The sequence below is a fragment of the Canis lupus genome, chromosome 23, assembly GCF_011100685.1.
Source record: "Canis lupus familiaris isolate Mischka breed German Shepherd chromosome 23, alternate assembly UU_Cfam_GSD_1.0, whole genome shotgun sequence".
In the NCBI taxonomy this organism is placed as follows: Eukaryota; Metazoa; Chordata; class Mammalia; order Carnivora; family Canidae; genus Canis; species Canis lupus.
Window position 1 is genome coordinate 31,782,957 of NC_049244.1, and position 22,657 is coordinate 31,805,613.

The 22,657-nt window shown below is 35.7% G+C and overlaps 1 protein-coding gene across 8 annotated transcripts in view; it reads left to right on the forward strand.

The window, feature by feature from the left end:
* The window catches only part of CEP63 (centrosomal protein 63), a 54,759-nt gene that overhangs the window by 14,974 nt on the left and 17,128 nt on the right, over window positions 1-22,657 (forward strand). For all 8 annotated transcript variants that reach the window (XM_038570934.1, XM_038570937.1, XM_038570933.1 and 5 more), the window contains exons 4-7: window positions 4,146-4,241; window positions 5,122-5,244; window positions 9,557-9,670; window positions 21,172-21,405. In XM_038570934.1, the coding sequence (XP_038426862.1) occupies window positions 4,146-4,241; window positions 5,122-5,244; window positions 9,557-9,670; window positions 21,172-21,405 (567 nt within the window). The remainder of the gene's footprint in view (window positions 1-4,145; window positions 4,242-5,121; window positions 5,245-9,556; window positions 9,671-21,171; window positions 21,406-22,657) is intronic.

Consider the following 22,657-nt stretch of genomic DNA (forward strand, 5'->3'; position numbering starts at 1 on the left):
GGTTCTGTAAGGCTGGTAAGAAAAAACAGTAATCACCTGCCTGCCCCTCCAAAGCTGGAATTCTGGTTTCTCTGAAACAGTCATTTCAGTGCCTTTAATTCTTTCTTTTGGTATTCTCCCCATGTTTTTAGGTAACATTTGGTAGTGATTCTTGTTAATTTTCAGTTTTAGCTATTTATCTAATGACTTACTACTATGAAAGATAAGAGTTTTGCTCTTTTACATATAATTTCCATCTTGTTATCCTGCCAGGATCATAGGCCTTAATTTCTGGTTGGATCGATATTTAGTATTTACATCATTAAGATGGTAAATATTATTCACATCTGGGTCAGATAGTATAATGATAAACTTAATTCTCATACAACTTTTTTTGTTTTCCTGGGAATTAATAATGATCTCATTTTCATTTGCTTTTTAAAAATGTATCTACTACTGATCCTTCCCACACCCCCTGACACAAGTATAAGTCTTCTCTGTGTCTGCAATATATCAGGTAATCTATCCATTTTCTTCTTCTTTTTTTTTTTTTTTTTGGAGCCATTCTCAAATAAGGATGGGATGTTCTCTACGTTAGCTAGGTAGCTGTCATTTTGACAGCTCCTTTCACCATTATTCTGGAGTTTCCTATGCTTTTCTCCTTTTTGTCTCTTCTGTCATCTTTATTTATTTCTGTTTTTGGTAGAACATACTTTTGAGATTTTATTTTTTATTATTATTTTTTTCTTTTGAGATTTTATGTGTCTAAAATATCATTATTCTCTTTTTATACCTGATTGAAAGTTTGATTGGCTATAGAATTCTTCAAAGTAAATTTTACTCAGGATGTTTTTAGTTAAATACGAATCTTTCAAATTTTAACATCTGGTAATGACAGACTGGTTAATTTGGACCAGCCCACCCACTGAGACCAACTAAGTAAGTTAGATTAAAAAAAAAAAGTCTGCTTAAGGTAGAGTGCTAAACAAGCTAGTGAAGAATTTACCAGGCCAGGATTTCGGCTGACTAGAGGTTGAGGGAGGAGCCCACAGCCTGGGGCAATTATTAGCTGAAATTAGAGAAGATAGCTCAGAGGATAGCTGAATGGGGTTTTTAATAACTTCAAGATGCTAAGAGAATAAAAAGTTTGGTGTCCAAGGCAGCTCTGAACCCCTCCTCACTTTAGATTAGGACCCTAAAAGGCAGTACCCTAGGAGGAAGTATGGGCTGGATTTAGAACAGGCTTCTTGAAATTGCCACTTAGCCACACATATTTAAATATCTGAAATCAGTTTGAGGTGATCCTAGAGTGCTGTTTTCCCCAGGCATCTCCAAAGTGCTAAGGTTTTTAGGAATCTGGAAAAAGCAAACTTAAATTTTCTCCAAAGGGAAAAAAAACCCCACCATTCTGGGGCTTAAGTTATGTCTTCAAATAATTTTGCAAATTATGTCCTTGATACCCACTCAGGATGTAACCCCTGACACACAGGAAGAAAGCAACAAGAATATGAAAAAGCAGAAGCAATAGAAGATAGACACAGATCCGTGGCAAATCTAGATATTGGCATTACCGTGCTCTGACTTTGCAATAGCTATGTTCACTGTGGTCAAGGAGATAAAAAATAAGATTAAGCACTTCAAGAAAGAATTGAAAACTCTTAAAAAAATAAAATGAGTGGAAATTATATCAAAAAGTAAAATAACTGAAATTAGGGCCTTAAAGATTAGGGGATAATTAGTGAACTTGAAGATAGGACAGAAGAAAATATTTAGAATAAAGCATGGACAAATGATGGAAAATATAGAGGATAAGAGAAAGAAGATGAGTGAGAAGGTTTAATATAAGTGTTTTGGGATTCCCTCAAGGAGAAAAACAGCGTGCTAATGGGCAGAAGCAATATTTGAAGATAAGATTTTGCCAAAAATGAGGAAGGCCATGTATTTAAGAAGTCTGAGAATCTCAAGTGAGATTAATAAAAAGTATTTACCTAGGTTGAAAACTAAAAACAAAGAGGAAGTCTGAAAAATGATCAAGAAAATAAGGATTATTTAACAAGAAGAAAAGACAGATTATCTACAAACAGTTCTAAACAGCTGACTTGTAAGCTAAAATAGTGAAAAGCCAGAAGATACTAGAATGATCCTTACAAAGAAATGATTTTATTTTCCCTTGCCAAACCATCTAGAGTTAAGATGAAATAAAGACATTTCAGATCAATAAAAATTGAGAGAATTTGTCATTGATAGACCCACACCAAGGAAATACTAAATGTTCTTCGGACAGAAAGAAAGTGATCTCAGATGGAAGCTCAAGAGGGAGGAAGAAATGAAAGGCAACAGTAGATATTTGGGTAAATCTAAATGAATAATGACTCTATATAACAACAGTAGCCTTTTCAGTTTAACATATATGTAGAATTATAATGGCATTTACATGGTTGGGGGATAAATGGAATTAATCATTTTCAAAGAAGGCAAGAAAAGAGAGAAAATGGATAATAGAGCTTATTAAGTACACATTGCTTTTAATAGCATGATAGATTTAAATCCTGATGGATGTTTCCCTGCCATCTAAAAGTTCGCCTTACACCACTTTGCTTTTACCAAAGACTTTATATTAGTACCTGTTTTTACCAGCTGAAAGAAATCTGAAGAGGATTTTTACTTTTATGAAGTGATCGCTGCTTCTTGTAGCCATTTTGAGTTGCAAAAGGTTTCATAGGAACACTCTACTTTCAGATAATGGGGGGAACTTTGTAGGTCCATTAAATGTAATTGCATACAATGGCCTAATTAAAAGGTGAAAATTGCCCAACTGGGTAAAAATAACTAAACTCTCAATTATTTAGTGTTTAGAAAGATACAGCAAAATTGGATTGTTCTTATAAGAATTGTGTGGCTTTTTTCACCGAGATAAAACATATTAGCTTTACGTGTAAAATGTAATGACTCAGTATTTGTATATATTGTGAAGGATCACCACAATAAGTGTACTTACCATCGCCACCCTATGTCCTTACAAAACTTTTGTTTGTGTGATGAGGACTTTTTTTCCCCGAAGATTTAAACACCTCTATTTTCTTCTTTATTGATATTGCCTACTAGAATATGAGTATCTAAGGTATTTGGTGATTGATGTTTTTATTTTAAATTAATACATACAATATTAGCTTCAAGTATACAACATCTTGATTTGATATTTATATACATTGTGAAATGCTGATAAGTGTAGTCACCATACAATGTTATTATAGTATTATTGACTATGTTCTCTATGTTGTACTTTTTATCCTTGAGAGTTATTTATTTTGTAATTGAAAGTTTGTAGCTCTTAATTCCCTTCATCTATTTTGCCCATCCCCCTGCCTTCCTCACTTTGGGCAACTGCAGGTTCTCTATTTATGAATCTGTTTCTGTTTTGTTTTGTGTGTTTGTTTTGTGTTTTAGATTCCATATATAGGTGAGTGATGAGAACCTTTAAGATCTGTTTTTTTTGTTTGTTTTGTTTCTGAAATTACCTTTATATATTGTGATTATTACCTTGTGTTCTCCATTCTACCTCTCCCTCCTCACTTATTAATAGATGAAATTCTAATCAGTTATGGAGAGACATAGAGAGTGATGGATATAGATGGAGGTGAGGATTGGTCATGAACCAGCTGTGGCTGGTATCAAACTTTTGAAAAATAGGTTAAGATAATGTCCTTACTCTGGTCGGTAGAACTGATTTCTCTGAAATGAGGTAAATGGTAAAGCAGTTTCAAGTCTCCTACTGTGTTTCCATCTGACATTACTATTCTGTACTTTGATTTATATAACTTTTTCTTGAAGTCTCACTGACTTTAGTTCAATATTTTTAGTTTCCAAGGTTGTTATAACTTTGTATGTCTTAATTTCCTATGAGTTTTTTTTTAATAAAAAATATTCGGGAAAATAAATCAAACAGAGCAAGTTTTCATCTAAACCTAGAAGTTTTAGAAAGGTTGTGTTTTCTATTTTTTGGCAGTTATGAATTATTAAATAATTAGATGTTTGACTTCCTAAGAAGTGGGATATTGCCATGTACAGTTGAGAACTTGTTTTTACAGATAAGTACAAAGGTTATTTCCTATTTTTATGTTGTTTCAATGCCAATAATGAAAAATACTACCTCTTTTGGCTTCTAGGTTGTAATGTTGCGTCAGCAGATAGAAGAACATGAAAAAGTCAAACAAGAGATGGCCACGGACTATAAGCAGGAGTTGAAGAAAGTACACGAAGAAGTGAGGTTTTAATTTTACTATGTGTTGTATAATTCTGTCTCTTAAACCCTTAGAGTTCTGTTAATGGGCCCATTTCTACTTAATAAAGTGGGAAGTATATATTCCATGGGAGGTACAGGAGTAGAAAGCTATTTTTCTGTTCTTTAAATCCAGGCAAAGAGTCTTGTCTAATTATATGTTTGGTATTATCTAAACAGGGAGTCCAAAATGTGTTTCTCAGTTGAGTACCTGAAAGAAATAAAACTATTTTTGTGTAATGCTGGGAAATATTGATACCAGTAACCTATATTAAATATTTTAATTTTTGAGTTAAATCAGTGACTAGATTTTAAATATTGGAGAGTCCAAAGTATTCAGAAGAGTTTGGGGATAAGAAAAGTAAGAAAATTCTAGTGATTGAGTGTTATTCTTCAGATTGGGGAAAAAAAAAACCCCTGCTCTTACTTTTATTTAATTCCAAAGTACTCTTCTTCTGCTTACTGAATATCAGTGTTCCATGGGAGAATGGCACAAGAACCTGGGCCTAGAGTAGAGGAGGTTTTTTTTTTTTTTTTTTTTTTTTTTTTTTTTTTTCTGTTTATATCATGGGTGTGGTTTATGGGGTCCTTTAGTGCAAGGCTATTAGAATAAAAATTAAAGTTTTGTTTAAAAAATATTTTTCCCTTAATTTTTTTCTTTGATGCAATATCTTTCTCTTCTGGTGTTTATTTTTTATCTGCAGGTATGAGTTGTTCTGTTTTTAATGTATAAATCTGACATGCTCAGTCTGTTTTCAGTAGTACTGTTTAGCACTGCACTTGCTTTCATGATAACCAATTTGTTCCACTACTACTGTTTACAAATTCTTAAATTTTAAGTCTAGAAATAACTGTGTCTACAGTTAGGCAGACTGAAGAGAAGCTATGAAAAACTACAGAGAAAGCATATAAGGGACTTCAGAGGAAATGCCAAAAATCACAGGGAAGATCGGTCTGAAATTGAGAGGTTAACTGGAAAAATAGAGGTATGTGCATAGTAATAATTTCTTCAGCATGGTCGTCAGCCTTCCTTAGGAAGGTGCTGTTTCTAATAGTACTAGTTCTGAAACCAATTTTCTGCCATCTCCACTGCCGTGGAGCTATTTCAGAGGCACATCCTGTCCTCACTTGGTCTTCTGTGATTGGTGGGCTTACTAGCTATCGTTAGTGCTCAGTAGGGCACTTTGAGGACATTTAAAAATATATGGAGACATTGGTTTGGTTGTTCAGATGACAGAGTGAGGCTGGTGTTTAGGAGACAGGAAGTAGGGACATTAAACATGCCCAGGGCCATTCCACACAGGAGGAATTACTGTACCCCAAATGCCAGTGTTGAGAAACAATGAGAAACATTGACCACCAGTTACCAGTGGTCAGTGTCCTTGTCCTATTTATCACCTGATAGAGTAGAGGCTCAGTCAGTGTTGAAAGTAGATGGCTTTTTGTACAGAATACTGTGCATATCAGATTGTTTATCCTCAGTTTCCATTTAGACATAGTAAGCCCTCTTTGCTGACTTCGTTTTTACTAAGGCTGAGTAACTGTGGTTATTGTGCATGTTGATTCCTGAAGGATTTAAGGGAGGTGGCGAGTCAACAGTGCCAAAGATCGATGAAACAGTGGCGCAAAGCTATCACCCTTTTCCCTTGTATCTGCTGCTCCCCATCTCTGTCTATGCCGTTGGTTCTCCAGTGTACCTGAGAATCACGAAGGTCCTCTTCAAGCTGTCAGAGATTCTACTCCAGTATTATGACATGGGACCTAGAAGTTAGTGTTTCAGTGTTTTATCTACCTTCGTTGTCTGATTGTAATTTGAGAAATGTTCACCATCTCTCTATGATTGCTTACAATTTGTCTACTCAGAGTGACCTTTCACCCACAAAAATGCCATTATTACTACTTAGAATTGTAATTTCTATGTTTAATGTTCTTTTACATCTTAATGTTTTTATATATTTGAAGAGCTTAGACTCAGAGGACTATGTAGATATAGATACTGCTTCCTCTCCAGCCATCTTCAGTGATACCTGGATTTTTTTCTCCCATGCCCCTCATCTTCCTCTTGCTATTCATTACCATTCTCTTTTCTTTCTACCTCAAAACCCATCTGTGATTTTCATGTCATCAGCCTGTACCTCCAGCCAGTATACATACAACCAAAGTAACCACCTTCTGATCCCTGGATTACTTCCCTGGCCCAGAAGATTCAGCTCCCAGGGCATTGTTACTTTCTCTAGAGTTACACTTGTCATAATTCTTGAGGGTTTCAGTATCCACAGGATGATACTCATAACACTCTGGTCTTTGAATTCCTTGGTATTCTTTCTTCCATGGACCTCTTGATCTCCTCCTTGTCTCATCCACCCATTCCCACTGCCATTCTTTGGGTTCCATCATTGCCAAACTTGCAGCCTTCCTGGAATCACATTTTTAATCATCTCATTCTTTGACTGCCATCCTTCTCTTTTCAGCTCACTCCCTCCAATCTCAATAATCTCCTGTCAATAATCGTTTGACTCCACCCCCAAGTGATTGAATTCTGCCTCCTTTTCACTGCAGGATGGCTACCTCATGTCCTCACTGTCAGTCCTTACCCAGCTTAAATTCCGTGGTTATGTTCCTTACATTCCCCTTCAGCTCCTGTGTCCCCCTCTTCATCATATTTGCTTGGCAAAACTATAACTAGTTAAATCCAGCTTCCTGCCCTCTCTCTACTTAGCATGTTTGGCAGAATGTGGCTGGAGAAAAACATAATCATGCTGATTGGCTTCATTTTAAATTCATGGCCACTTACGTCAAGGAGTTTCTAGTGCTTCCCAGAATCATGCTACATATCCCCTCACTCTGCTACTTTCCATAATGACTATCTTATACTTTCTCTTTTCTCAAACTTTCAACATTTTTTCTGACATTCTCACCATTGGGTGATGGTGTTGCTTTCCATTTCATTGAGAAAATGGAAGCAATAAAAAGAGAATTTTCACAAACTTCCAACACTGTATCTACCCATCTATTTGCATCTGTGCCCATCTACTCTGCCTTTGTGCTAGTGGAATTGTCCATAGTCTCCACGGCCCCTACCCAAGACATGGTTCCAATGATTCTTCTCTTCTGCTTCCTCCCTTCCTCCCTACTGGATGTTTTCCACCACCATCTAGATTTCTCCCCTCTTAAATATCCTCTCTTGACCTCTCTCTGCCTCTGGATGCTGCCCCATTCCCCACCCCTCCTTCAACTTATAAGTAAACTACATTAGGCATCTGTACCTGTCTCCAGTTCTTTTTTGTCCCCTTTTCTTGCACCCACTCAATAAGGCTTTTGCCTCCTCACTCTATGGAAGCTATTTACATAAGGGTCACCAATGAGTTCCACCTTAAAGCGCTTTCTAGATTTGACTTAGAGAACTAAACCGCACTTTCCTAGGCTTTCTCCTACCTTGTTACCTACTCCTTCTCACTCTCTTTTGCTCCCCAACCTTTTAATATTAGAATATACTCAGGGTTGTATTCATTGAACCTCTTCTTTTTTGTATCTGTGCTCATTCCCTTGGTGATATAATTCAGTCTCATAGTTTTTAGCATTGTAAATATATTGATAATTCCACACTTATAATCTAGTATTGTCCTTTTTTGCTACAGAATTTCCACCTGCCTGTTTTCACCTGTTTCACAGTTCCACCTTGATCTCTGAAGCTGTGTCATACTTGACATGTCCAGAATAAACTTCCTGGTTTCCTCTTCCCCATCTCCCAGCACCATTCCTTTTCATTTAATGGCAACTCCATTCCTCAGCTTTTCAAGCTCAAAGCCTTGGAGTGACCCTCAACTTCTCTTTTCTCTACACAGCAGCCAGAATGATTCTGTTGTAAGCCAAAACATGTCCTCTCTTGTACAAAAACCTTCCAGTACCTTCTTTTATTTATTTATTTTTTAAAAATATTTTATTTATTCATTCATGAGAGAGAGAGGCAGAGACACAGGCAGAGGGAGAATGAGGCTCCATGCAGGGAGCCCGATGCGGGACTCGATCCCGGGTCTGCAGGATCACACCCTGGGCCGAAGGCAGACGCTAAACTGCTGAGCCACCCAGGCATCCCTCCAGTGCCTTCTTTTAAAAGCCAAAGTTATCCTGATGACCTACACAGTCTTGCTCCTTGATAACTGACCTTTCTTTACCTACTTTTCCCTTTACTCCATTCAAGCCACACCAGCCTCCTTGCTTCTACTTCAAACATTGGTACTTGCCTTTCCCTTCCCAGAATAGTATAACTTCATCCCCATCTCCCTGGGAGTTTACTTAAATGCCATCCCTTTTTAAAAATTGCAACCCCCAGCTCTGAGCACTCCGTTTTCTTCAAAACAGGTATGATCATCCAGTGTATTATACATTGAATGTGTTGTCTATTGCCAATGGAGTGGGGCTTGACTTTTTGTTTGTTTTGTTAACTGTTGTAGCCCCACCACTTAGAATAGTTCCTGGCATATATAAGAGAATGAATGAGTGAGTGACTATCAGAAAGCTGGTTAACAGTGATTACCCCATACTAGCATGAGATTGCTGGAGTTGAGGGTCCTGGAGGACAATGATAGAAATTCCTTTGATTTACTCCATTTTTATAAATTTGGGCTCATTTTCTTATTGACTTGAAGTGATCCATCATTCATTTTTACTATTTGGCATTGGGTGACAAAAGTCTGTTAGAATTTAGTACAGATCTCCCCTTGTTATTCAAGTCTTTGTAGTTCTTCTGTTGAGATAGTAAAAATTTGTATATCAAAAAGTACTACATTATATGAATCTATTTGTTCCTGAATTTCAGATACTGAGAGGTAAGACTTGGGCTACCCAGGCACTCATCTGAACATTTTTTTGATCTGTTCAATTTCCGGGTTTGGATATCAAGAATTTGGGTAGTGGGATCTCCCCATAATCATATTTTGAAATTTTAAAATGTTCTTGTAAGATCAGTTTCCTGAAAAATCACTAAAAATGATAACAACCTTTAGGTGGCAGCAAATCTATGAAAATCATCACGAACCCAGGATTTAGCATCTGTGTTGCATACTCTTCACCATTAGGGTGTTAAATTTAGAAAGACAGATATCCAGAGGCACAGTGTGTTAGGAATTTAGTATTGCTCTACAGTTCTATCGGCTAAGTGAGTAATGGGGCTCCTGCTGGGGAGAAAGTTGCGTGTGTACCCAGGGAGGAGGGGGAAAATAAGAGTAAAAGTGAATCTAGGAGCAGGGACAGCCAGGGGAAGCACTTACAAGTTAAGTACTTTAATTGCCTCTTCAGGAATTTCGTCAGAAATCACTGGACTGGGAGAAGCAACGCTTGATTTATCAGCAACAGGTGTCTTCTCTAGAGGCACAGAGGAAGGCTTTGGCTGAACAGTCAGAGATAATTCAGGTAGGTGTAAGCCATTTTAAAATAACAAGAGGCAGAGAAGTCTTGATGGCAATGATGCTAGCTTAGTGTAGTGCACGTGTGCTCATTCATGTCTCCGCGTGTCTTCGTGCCATGTGCTCCTTTGCTTGCTTGCTCCTGCCCTTGAGCTCTGTCTCACCCTCTCTGTCTTGCATTCTCCGGCTCACTCCGTGCTCACCCATGTCAGTCTCCTGAATTTGGTCTTCCCTTTTTCTCCCCTTCTGTCCCTCCTTTCTCTCTTTCTGCCTGTGTTCTCTCTCTGTCTGCTTTCCCATTTCTTTGGGTCTCTGGCTTACTCGTCTGGCTGTTTCGGGCTCTTGCCTTGGCTCCACTTCATGTCTCGCTCCATTTCTAGTAGCTGGGGTACCTTGGACGAGATGCCTCAGCCAGGGAGCTTCAACCCGGCTGCCTGTTTGCTTATAGATTCCAAGAGTTTCACACTGCATTGATGTGCATACTAACTAAAAGCAGTATCTTAGTGGCAACAGAAGCACTTTAGAACTCTAGTAAAAATCTTTTTTTAAAATGAACTAGTTACTAGTTTTTAAGCAGACTTAAGCAGAACCAAAAAATAGCTATCTAATTTGGGGATGTTTCTTCTTGGATACTCTGTTTGCCTTTTCAATGAAAAACCAAGAACATAAAAGGAAAGGAACGTAGAAGGGAATAAATATTTGAGACCATCTATGGTGTGCTAGACACAGGCTCAATACTTCTTCTAGACTGCAGTTCTCTAGAATATGTAGTTTTATGTTGTCTGTTTAATATCATGATAATCTGTCAAGGCTAGTAGTTATCTCAGTTTTATAGAATGAAGGAATTACTGGATAAGTTAAAAGCTGACAGGAGGCTTTAAAAAATATTTTTCAGAAACAATCTGCATCATTTGCTGCTTTAACTCTCAGTAATGTTTTGACTTGTAATCATTCCCCTGAAATATCAGCTGGCTGATAAAGTACTGCGAATGGCTCTGCTATGAGTGACTCCACTCAGGATGGTCAGGAGGGGCCCATAGCAACCTCAAGGAAGAAAATTATTTACTAGGCTACACCGAGCTATGCAGTCAGAGTGGGCCAATAAAATCCTAGATGTCTAGACTACAGTTTTTTGACCTGAATGCTAAAGCACTATGCAAACATAAATAGCTATAAGATATTGTTGTATTCTAATTGTAGTCTTCAGATTGGAAGAAAAAGGAAATCAAGTCCTACTTTTCAGTTCTCAATTACTCATCTGTCGAGTGTGCTTATTATTGATTGCAAATCCTGTTTTCAAATTACTATTGTGATTACTCTGCATAATTAAACTTCATTGTTAGTAAAAGTGAGATTTTTATTTACCATAATTCAGCTAGGCCAGAATAAGAAGCCTTTAAAAAGCCAACATTTGTTTTCCCTACTAAGGGCATTTGAATTATTCTTCTGATAGTTTGTTTAAAACTACTCTGCCGCTTAACTCAAAAAATATTACTGGCAATATATTTCTCTTTCTCCCTTAGCAAACTAAACAAAATTAAATCTTTCTGTGGTTTAGTATGTAGCAGTATTATATAATCATCATTAAAAAAAAAACTTTAAAATAAATTTCTGTATAGTTGTTACCCAGCATTAATAGATACCATCATTTTGCTGGTCTTTTTTTTTTTTTTTTTTGTGGTAGAAATCACAGTAAAATTTGCCATCTTAACCATTTTTAAGAGTTTAATATAGTAATCTTACTATATGCAGGTTATTGTGTCACAGTAATGTAACTATGCATATTGTTGTGTAACAGAGCTCTAGAAATTGTTCCATTTGCAAAAGTAAGACTTTACTGATTGAACAACTCATTTTGCCAGTCTTGTTTCATCCTTCACCACTTTTTACCTTTGGCTGGAATATTACAAAGCAAATCACAGAAATTGTCATATTTCCCAACAGATAAGGACCTTTAAAAATTATAATATACCAATATAACATTAACGGAGTAATTTATTACTAGAACTTAATATTCAGTCTGTTCAGACTTCCCCAGTTGTCTGAAATTATGTCTTTTTACAGTTGATGTTCAAGTTGGAATCTAGTCAAGGTTGCTACATCACATTTTGGTGATATGTAAGTCACCATTCAACAGTTAAGGGAGAAGATCTGGGAGAGAGGATAAATGGATATCAGCATCCACACTTCCACCCCATTTTTAAGAACTCAATATAAACTTCTTTCTTATATATTTTTTAACATCTGAAAGTGGAGTTCACAATAACTTCTCAATTTTTGAGTCCTGTGCTTACTCAGGTTTCTTTCTTTTAGTCAGCTATTAAAGTTATAGAATACATGTTCATTTTAGAAAAATGAGAAATTGTCAGTGAGACAGGAATTAAATGAAATCACCCCTAATTCCATCATTTAGAGATTTATCATGATTAACATTTTGGTGTAAATTTCTTCCAACTTTTTCTATGCTTCTGTGCAATGTAATTGCAGTCATGTACATTTATTAGGAAAACACTGTTGTATGGGGGAGAGAATATGTATATTCGGTTTTTAGATTCCACATACAAGTGAAATTATACAGTATTTATCTGACTTATTTCACTAAGTATAATGCCTTCTGAGTTCATGCATGTTGTCACAAGTGGCAAGATTTCATTCTTTTTTTTATGGCAGAATTATATTCCATCATAATAGAATATAAATACACACCAGCACCCGTACATCACATCTTCTTTATCCATTTATCTGTTAATGGACACTTGTTGTTTCCATATCTTGGCTATTGTAAGCAGTGAGGCAGTGAACATAGGGGTGTGGATATCTCTTTGAGTTGGCATTTTTGTTTTCTTCAAATAAATACCCAGAGGTGGGATTAGTGGATCATATGGTAGTTCTATTTTTAATTTTTTCAGGTGCCTCCAGACTGTTTTCTATAGTGGCTGCACCAATTTACATTCCTACCAACATTGTATAAGGTCTCCCTTTTCTCTACATCCTCACCAACACTTTTGCTTTTTTGTCTTTTTGATACTGGCCATTCTGAAAGATGTGAGGTATTATGTCATTATGGTTCCAATTTGCATTTCCCTGATGATGAGTAATGCTGAGCTTCTTTTTATGTGTCTGTTGGCCATCTGTATATCTTATTTAGAAAAATGTCTGTTCATGTCTTCTGCCCATTTTTAAATCAGGTTTGTTTTTTTTTCATATTAAGCTGTATAAGTTCTTTATATATTTTAGATTTTAATCCCTTATAAGATGTATGACTTGCAAGTATCTTTTCCCATTCAGTAAATTGCCTTTTTGTTTTGTTTACAGTTTCTTTTATCATGCAAAACCTTTTTAGTTTTTTTTTTTTTTTTTTAAGATTTTACTTATTTATTTAAGAGAGACACACAGAGAGAGAGAGAGGCAGAGACACAGGCAGAGGGAGAAGCAGGTGCCATGCAGGGAGCTCGATGTGGGACACTATCCCCGGACCTGGGATCACGCCCTGAGCTGAAGGCAGATGCTTAACCTGAGCCACCCAGGCATCCCAAAACCTTTTTAGTTTGTTGTAATTCCATTTGTTTATTTTAGCTTTTGTTACCCTTGCCACAGGAGACTGGTCCAAAAAAATATTCCTACGCCTGACTTCAAAGAGTACTTATGTTTTCTTCTAGGAGTTTTATAGTTTCAGTTCTTGGGTTCAAGTGTTTCATCGATTTTGAATTTTGTATATAGTGTAGGACAATGACCTAGTTGCATTCATTTGCATGTAGCTGCCTAGTTTTCCCATTGTTTGTTGAAGAGACTGTTTTACCCCATTGTTGATTCTTGCCTCCTTTGTTATAGATTAATTGACCATATAAGTGTGGATTTATTTCTGATCTTTATTCTTGTCCATTTATTTATGTATCTGTTTTCATACCAGTACCATACTATGTTAATTACTATAGCTGTGTGATATAGTTTGAAATTAGGGGGCATGATACCTCCAGTTTTGTTCTTTCTCAGTATTGCTTTGGCTACTTGAGATCTTTTGTTGTTCCATACAAACATTAGAATTTTTTGTTATAGCTCTGTGGAAAATGCCTTTGATATTTTGACAGGTATTGAATTTGTAGATTGCTTTGGGTAGTATAGGCATTTTACCTATTAATTCTTTCAGTTCATGAGCACGGAATATCTGTTTATTTGTGTTGTCTTCACTTTCTTTCATCAGTGTCTTATGGTTTTCAGTGGACAGCTCTTTTATCTCTTCGGTTAAATTTATTCTTAGGTCTTTTATTCTTTTTGATGCAAATGTAACTACAATTATTTTGTAATTGCAATTTTCTGATAGCTCATTATTAGTGTACAGAAATGCACTAATAAGTTAGTATGTTACTTTTGTATCCTGCAACTTTACTGAATTCATTTATTAGTGTAACAGTTTTTTCTGTAGTCTTTAGGGCTTTCTATGTATAATATCATGCCATCTGCAAATTTTCATGGCTTTACTTTTTCTTTACAATTTTGATGCCCTTTTGTTTCTTCTTCTTGCCTAATTGCTGTGGTGAGGACTTCCAATTCTATGTTGGATAAAGTGGTGAGAATAGGCATCCTTGTCTTATTCCTGATTTGAGGAAAAGCTTTCAGCTTGTTGGGTATGAAGTTAACTTTAGATTTGTCATTTATATCCTTTATTATGTTGAGGTATATTCCTTCTATATTCACTTTGTTAAGGGATTTTATCATAATAGATGTTGAATTGTCAAATGCTTTTTCTGCAAATATAGAGATGATCATATGATTTTTATATTTCATTTTGTGGCGTATCACATTAATTGATTTGCAGATGTTGAACCATCCTTATATTCCTGGAATAAATCCTATTTGATCAGGGTATATGATCCTTTCAATGTATAGTTGAATTCAGTTTGCTGATATTCTGTTGAAGATTTTTTACATCTATGTTCATCAGGGATAATAGCTTACAATTTTCTTTTTCATGGTGTCTTTGGTTTTGATATTAGAGTAATGCTGGCCTCATGAGTTTGGAAGCATTCCTCACTCTTCAGTTATTTTAGAATAATTTGAGAAGGATAGGTATTAACTTTTTTTAAAAGATTTTGAGAGAGAGCACGAGTGGGAGTGGGGTGCATTGGGATCAGTAGACTGCTGAGTGTGGAGCCTGACTTGGGGCTCTATCCCAGGTCCCCAGGATAATGACCTAACAAAAGCCAGATGCTTAACTGACTGAACTACCCAGGTGCCCCAGTACTAACTCTTCTTTAAATGTTTTATAGAATTCATCTGCAAAGCCACCTGGTTTTGGACTTTTATATTTTGGGAGCTTTAAAATTATTGATTCAGTTTCATTACTTGTAATTGTTTGGTTCAGATTTTCTATTTCTGTGTGATTTAGTCTTGGAAAGTTTTGTGTTTCTAGGAATTTATACATTCTAAACATTTTCTAGTTTGTTGGCTTGTAATTGTGGTAGCCTTTTATGATCCTTTGTATTTTTGTGGTGTCTTGTAACTTCTTTTATTTGGTTCTTCTCTCTCTCTCTCTCTCTCTCTTTTTTTTCCTTACCAATCTGGCTGGAGATTTAACAGTTTTTTTTTATCTTTTCAAAGGACCAGTTTTTAGGTTCATTGATCTTTCTGTTTTTTAAGTCTCTATTTCATTTATTTCCTTTGACCTTCAGTATTTCTTTCTTCTACTAACTCTGGGCTTTGTTCTTCTTTTCCTAGTTCCTTTGTGTGTAAGGTTAGATTGTTCATTTGAGATTTTTATTGTTTTTTGATGTAAGCCTCCATCTTTATCAATTTCCCTCTTAGAACTACTTTTGCTGCATTGTTTCCATTTTCACTTGTCTAAAGGTATTTTTTTCTTTTTAATTTTTTCTTGTTGATCCATTAGTTGTTTATAGCATGTTATTTAGTCTCCATGTGTTTGTGTTTTTTCCAGTTTTCTTCTTGTAATCAATTTCTATTTTCATAATGTTGTGGTCAGAAAAGATGCTTGATAAGATTTAAGTCTTACTGAATTTATTATGGTTTTTTTTTTTTTTGTGGTCTATCATGTGATCTGTCTTAGAGAATGTTCTGTGTGCACTTGAAAAAAATGTGTATTTTGCAGCTTTTGGATGACATGTTTTGTTTATATCTATTAAATCCATCTGGTTTAATGTGTCATTTAAAGCCAGTGTTTCCTTTTGATTTTCTGTCTGGATGATCTTTTCACTGATGTAAGTAGGGTGTTAAATTCCCGTACTATTTAATATATTACTGTCAATTTCTCTGTTTATGTCATTTAATATTTTTCTTATTATTTTGATGCACTAGGCACTTTATAACACATTTTATTTGATTTTCATGCTTAAAATTTTCATTTTTAAATATGACAAATCAACAGATGTGTGGTCATAATGATTGCATAGAAGTCCTGTCTACAATTAAATGTACCATAATTATATAATGAATCTCTTATTGTAGAACATTTAGCTTTTTACTTTTTCACTTTTGTAATAGTGCTAGGGTGTGTGTCTTTTTAAACATTGAGGAGTATATGTCCATTTATATTCTTAAGAAATGGCTTTGAAAGTGAAATTGCTGTACCATTGTAGTTGTACATTCAGGGATTTTAATATATATTGTCAAAGTACTCTCCAAACTTATGTTGACACAGACTTTCACCTGCAGTATTCGGGATTGTCCATTTCCTTATGCTTTCCCAATATTAGGCACTATTATTTCTTTTAGTTTCCCCTACTTTTAGGTTCAGCAAATTGGGCTCCAGCCCTTTCCTCCTCACCCGCACCCAGTCTCTTCAGTTATTTATTCTGTACAAGGTAATGTATAAGAGTTTTCCCTTTGGGGGAGCAAAAAAGGTTTATATTGTATTTTAAAAATTTAGAAACATTCACACGCTTGGCAGTTATTCTTGGGGATTTAAATCTATTTGATATCCTCCTTTCACATTATCATAGGAATCTGGTAAAAAGGTTTTGGTTCTTGACACCGGAATCTTGATCTGTAATTTATACAAACACTATTTGTTTCTTTGCCTTTCTCCTTTGAGCATTCCTCTGGCTGTGGTCATTATTAAGCATCTACTTTATGTGGCCACAGTATAGGATTTGGGTCCTGTACAGTATACAGTAAAAGCTTTAATCCATGGCAGATTGACTTCCCAGAGACATTTCCATTTAAATTTCTAAAATAAAATTGGATACTTTTACCTTTTAAAAATGTTTATAATAAGGTGAATTTTTCTTAGATGATTCATGTCCATCTTCAGTATTTAAATGAAATATGTATCTGGATACAGAATTAAAACTTGTGAACACTAGAAAGTTGGGAACTAAAAACCAGGAGAGCTGGGATACATAGCCTAGGAATTATCTAAGTCTGCAGGAACTTTATACTATAGGTCTATGAGATAGTCACTAACCAGTTTTATTCGCATGTACCTCAGTAGATAAATCATTGGAAGAAACTAATTTGAGATACGCTATTATTTGGTTAAGTCTTTCAGCTCAGGGAGTGTGTAAATATTGATGATGGAACCAATCTTTCCTTCAAGCACCTTTTTCCTCAAGAAGCAAAATTCTCCTAATTCCCTCCACCCCAAATTTAACCATTTTGTGATTGGTTTGAATCATCTGAATATGCATGTCTGTAATGTATCTGAAAATACAGAATAATTAACTACATGCATGTAACATGTTCTGGGGTGGGGAGAGAGGACAGTTTGACCTGGAAACTTGAGGAGTTTAGTAATTAAAAAACCCTAATTTGAGCTTCCATGGAAATAAAATAATTCATTATAGTTCCTATTTCCTATGTTGTAAAGAGGAGAGAAATCCAGTTTTCCTGTGTGATGACTCAGATGCAGGTAAACTTCTGCACACGTGGGTAAAATAATGCAGCTGTTTTTGCAGTAGGTGGGCAGCATCTCTTCTCCTGAGGAGTCTCTTTACTTTCTTGATTCTTTTTTACTCCTTCTTCTCAAGATATTTATTGTATAATTTTTTAAGATTTCATTTTTTTTAAAGATTTTATTTATTTATTCATGAGAGACAGAGAGAGACAGAGAGGCAGAGACACAGGCAGAGGGAGAAGCAGGCTCCATGCAGGGAGCCCGATGTGGGACTCCATTCCCATCTTCAGGATCACGCCCTGGGCTGAAGGCGGCGCTAAACCGCTGAGCCACCCAGGCTGTCCCTAGATTTCATTTTTTAAGAGCAGTTTTATGTTTACAACAAGGAGAAGGAGGTACAGAGATTTCCTTTATACTATCATATGTGCATGACCTCTTCTGTTCTCAATATCCCTCACCCGAATGCTACATTTGTTACTAGGGAGGAACCTACACTGACACATGATAGTTTACTTTAGGGTTTACTCTTGGTATTGTATGGTCTATATGGGTTTGTACAAATGTATAATGACATATACCCATCATTGTAATAGCATACTGAGTATTTTCACTGCCATAAAATTCCTCTGTACTCTGCCTTTTCATCTCTCTCCTGCCCTACAGCCCCACAATCACTGGTATTTTTAATGTCTCTGTAGTTTTGCCTTTTCCAGAATGTCATATAGTTGGAAGTATAGAACATGTAGTCTTTTCAGATGGGCTTCTTTCCCTTACTAGTATGTATTTAAAGTTCCTTTGTGTCTTGATAGCTCATGTGTTTAGCACTGAATGATATTCCAGTGTTTGGATGTATCACAGTTTATTTATCCACTCACTTACTGAAGGACATCTTGGTTGCTTCCAGATTTTGGCAATTATGAATAAAACTGCTATGAACATAGATGTGCAGGTTTTTGTGAGAACGTAATGTTTTCAATTCCTTTGGGTAAATGGCAAGAAGCACAATTGCTAGATCATATGGTAAGAATATATTCAGTTTTGTAAGAAAACACCAAGTTGTCTTCCAAAATGTCTGTAACATTTTATATTCATACCAGCAATGTATGAGAGTTCCTGTTGCTCCACATCCTTTCCAGCATTTGGTATCATCACTGTTCCAGATTTTGGTCATTCCAATAGATATATAATTATTGTATTAATTTGCATTTCCCTGATGACATATGATGTAGATCATCTTTTCTTTTTTTTTTTTTAGATCATCTTTTCATATGTTTATTTGCCATCTGTATATCCTTTTTGGTGAGAGGCCTTTTTAGGTCTTTGGCCCATTTTTTAATGGAGTTGTTTTTTTCCTTATTATTGGGTTTTAAGGATTCTTACTGTATTTTGTATAATGGTCCTTTATCAAGTCTATCTTTTGCAGATATTTTCTCCTGGTCCCTGGTTTGTCTTCTCATTCTCTTGATATTGTCTTTCAGAGAGTGAAGTTTTTAATTTTAATCAAGTTAAGCTTGTCAGCTATTTCTTTCAGGACTCATGTCTTTGGTGTTATGTCTAAAGAGGCATTCCTATACCCAGAGTTATCTAGGTTTTCTTCAATGCTATCTCCTAGGAATTTTATAGTTTTGCATTTTACATTTAGGTATATGATCTATTTTGAGTTAATTTTTAAGAAGAGTAGAAGATGTCTAGATTTATTTTTTTGTTTGTGAATGTCCAGTTGTTCCAGCACCATTTGTTGAAGAGACTGTCTTTGTTCCATTGTATTGCCTTTGCTCCTTTGTCAAATATCAGTTGACTCTATTTAATGGGATCCATTTCTGGGCTCTCTGTTCGGTTCTATTAAATTGTTTGTCTTTTCTTTCACCAGTATCATGCTGTTTTGGTAACCATTGATTTATAGTAAATCTTGAAGTCAAATAGCATCAGCCCTCCAACTTTTTTCTTCTTCAATATTATGTTGGCTAATCTGAGTCTTTTGCCTTTCCATATAAACTTTAGAATCAGTTTTTCAATATCCATAAAATGATTTGCTGGGATCTTGTTTGGGATTGTGTTGAATCCATAGATCACATTGGGAAGAACTGACATCTTGACAGTATTGAGTTCTCCTATCCATGAACATGTAGTATCTTTCCATTTATTGAGTGCTTTGATTTTTTTTTTTAGTGCTTTGATTTAATTCATTAGAGTTTTATAGTTTCCCTTAAATAGATTCTGTATTTACTTAGTTCTATTCATACTTAAATATTTAATTTATTCAGGCATTAATGTAAATGATACCCTGTTTTTAATTTAAATTCCACATGTTCATTATTGGCATATAGAAAAGTGAGAAGTTTTGTGTATTAACCTTATGTCCTACAAATTTGCTATAATTGCTTATTAATTCCAGGAGAGATGTTTTTCTTTTCTTTTTTAAAGAAGTTTTTATTTTAATTCTAGTTAGTTAACATATAGGGTTTTATTAGTTTCAGGTGTACATTATAGTGATTCAGCAATTCCATACATCATCCAGTGCTCATCACAAGTGTACTTCTTAATCCTCACCACTTATTTAACCCATCCCTCACCCACCTCTCCTCTGGTCACCATCAGTTCTTTATAGTTAAGAGTCTGTTTCTTGGGGCACCTGGGTGGCTCAGTTGGTTAAACATCTGCCTTCGACTCAGGTCATGATCCCAGGGCCCTGCTACATCAGGTTCCCTGCTCAGCAGAGAGCCTGCTTCTCCCTCTTCCTCTGTTGCTCCTCCTGCTTGTGCTCTCTATCTCTGCCAAATAATTTTTTTTTAAAGAGTATGTTTCTTTCTCTTTTTCCCTTTGCTCTTGTTTTGTTTCTTAAATCCACTAATGAGTGAAATCATATGGTATTAATGTTTCTCTGACTACTTCTCATAGCATTATACTCTCTAGCTTCATCCATGTCATTGGAAATGGCACAATTTAATTCCTTTTTATAGGTAATATTCCATTGTGTGTATATATACATATATATCATCTCTTCTTAATCCATTCATCAATTGATGGACACTTGGGCTGCTTCCATATCTTGGCTATTCTAAATAAGAATACTATAAACACAGGAGTGCATGCGTCCCTTTGAATTAGTGCTTTTGTATTTATTGGGTAAATGGTCAGTAGTGGGATCACTAGAAGGTAGGATGCTATTTTTAACTTTTGAGCAACTTTGCAAGAGAGTTATTTGTTGCTGTTCATTTGATTTTCTACATAGATGATCATGTTATCCTTGAGCAAAGAGCACTTTATGTCTTCCTTCCCAATCTGTATACCTCTTGTTTCCTTTTCTTGCCTTATTGCATTAGGGAGGACATGCAGTTGATACTGAAAAGAAGTAGTGAAAGGGGATATGTTTGCCTTGTACCTGATCTTAGTGAGAAAGCTTTGGGTTTCTCACTATTAAATATGATGTTAGCTGTACAGATTTTTTAGGTCATCTTTAGCAAGTTGAGAAAGTTCCCTTCTAGTCCCAGTCCTTATCATGAGAGGCTTTTTTGTTTCTTTGGGTCATGAGTGGGTTATTATAAATGAGCCAATGCTTTACATTTTTATGGAAGTAAAACTCAGTTTTATTTTAGTCTTCCTTATTCATAAATTGTCCTTTTAGAATTTCACTTCTATCTATTGGTAATCTGTGTTTCTAGGCTCAGCTTGCCAATCGGAAACAGAAATTAGAGTCTGTGGAGCTGTCCAGCCAGTCGGAGATTCAGCACCTGAGCAGTAAGCTGGAGCGGGCCAATGACACTATCTGTGCCAATGAGTTGGAAATAGAGCGCCTTACCATGAGGGTCAATGACTTGGTTGGAACGAATATGACTGTTATGCAAGAGCAGCGGCAAAAAGAAGAAAAATTGAGGGAATCTGAAAAACTGTTAGAGGTTTGTTTTAAAATTACTATAGCTGGGGAAATGTGTATACGCACGTTTTTAAGAGAAAATAATTAGCCCAAAGTCCATCAACTGAATGGATAAAGATGTTGTATATATATACAGTGGAATATTACTCAGCCATCAAAAAGATGAAATTGTGCCATTTGCAATGACTTGAATGAAACTAGAGTGTATTATGCTAAGCGAAATAAGTGAGAGAAAGACAAATACCATGATTTCACTCATATATGGAATTGAAGAAACAAAACACATTGAACATGGGGTGGGGGGGAAGCAGAAGGAGGAAGACCATAAGAAATTCCTAAAGATAGAGAACAAACTGAGGGTTGCGGGAGGGGAAGAGTGGGTGGTGGGAAGGGATAATTAGGTGATGGGCATTAAGGAACTTATGATGCTCACTGTGTGTTATATGTAAGTGATGAATCACTGAAATCTACTCCTGAAACTAATATTACACTATAATGTTAACTAACTAGGATTTTTTAAAATTTATTTTTATTAGCTTCAGAGGTATATATTATATATACACACATACAACAAGTGTTCAATGGTTCCCCTTTCTTTGCATCCTTACCAATATCTGTCATTTCCGACCTTGTTAATTTTTACCATTCTGACTAGCATGAAGTGGTATCTCATTGTGGTTTTGATTTGTAGTTCTCTGATGCCAAGTGATGTGAAACATTTTTTCATGTATCTGTTGGCCATTTGGAGAAATGCCTGTTCATGTCTTCTTTTCATTTCTTGCTTAGGTTTTTTGTTTTTTGGGTGTTGAGTTTGATAAGTTCTTTATGGATTTGGATTACTAGCCCTTTATCTGATAAGACATTTGCAAATATCTTATCCCATTCTGTGAGTTGTCTTTTGGTTTTGTCGAATGTTTCCTTTGCTGTGCAAAAGCCTTTTTTTCTTGATGAAGTCCTTATAGTTCATTTTTGCCTTTGTTTTCCTTGCCTTTGGAGATGTGTCTAGCAAGAAGTTACTATGGCTTGGAAGTTCCTTTGGTCATAGAGGTTGCTGCTTGTGGTGTTCTCTAGAATTTTGGTGGTTTCCTGTCTCACATTTAGGTCTTTCATCCATTTTGAGTCTATTTTTTGTGTATGGTATAAGGAAATGATCTAGTTTCATTCTTCTACATGTGGCTGTCCAGTTTTTCCAGCATTATTTACTGAACAGACTGTCTTTTTACCACTGGATAGTTTTTCCTGCTTTGTCAAAAGTTAGTTGACCATAGAGTTGA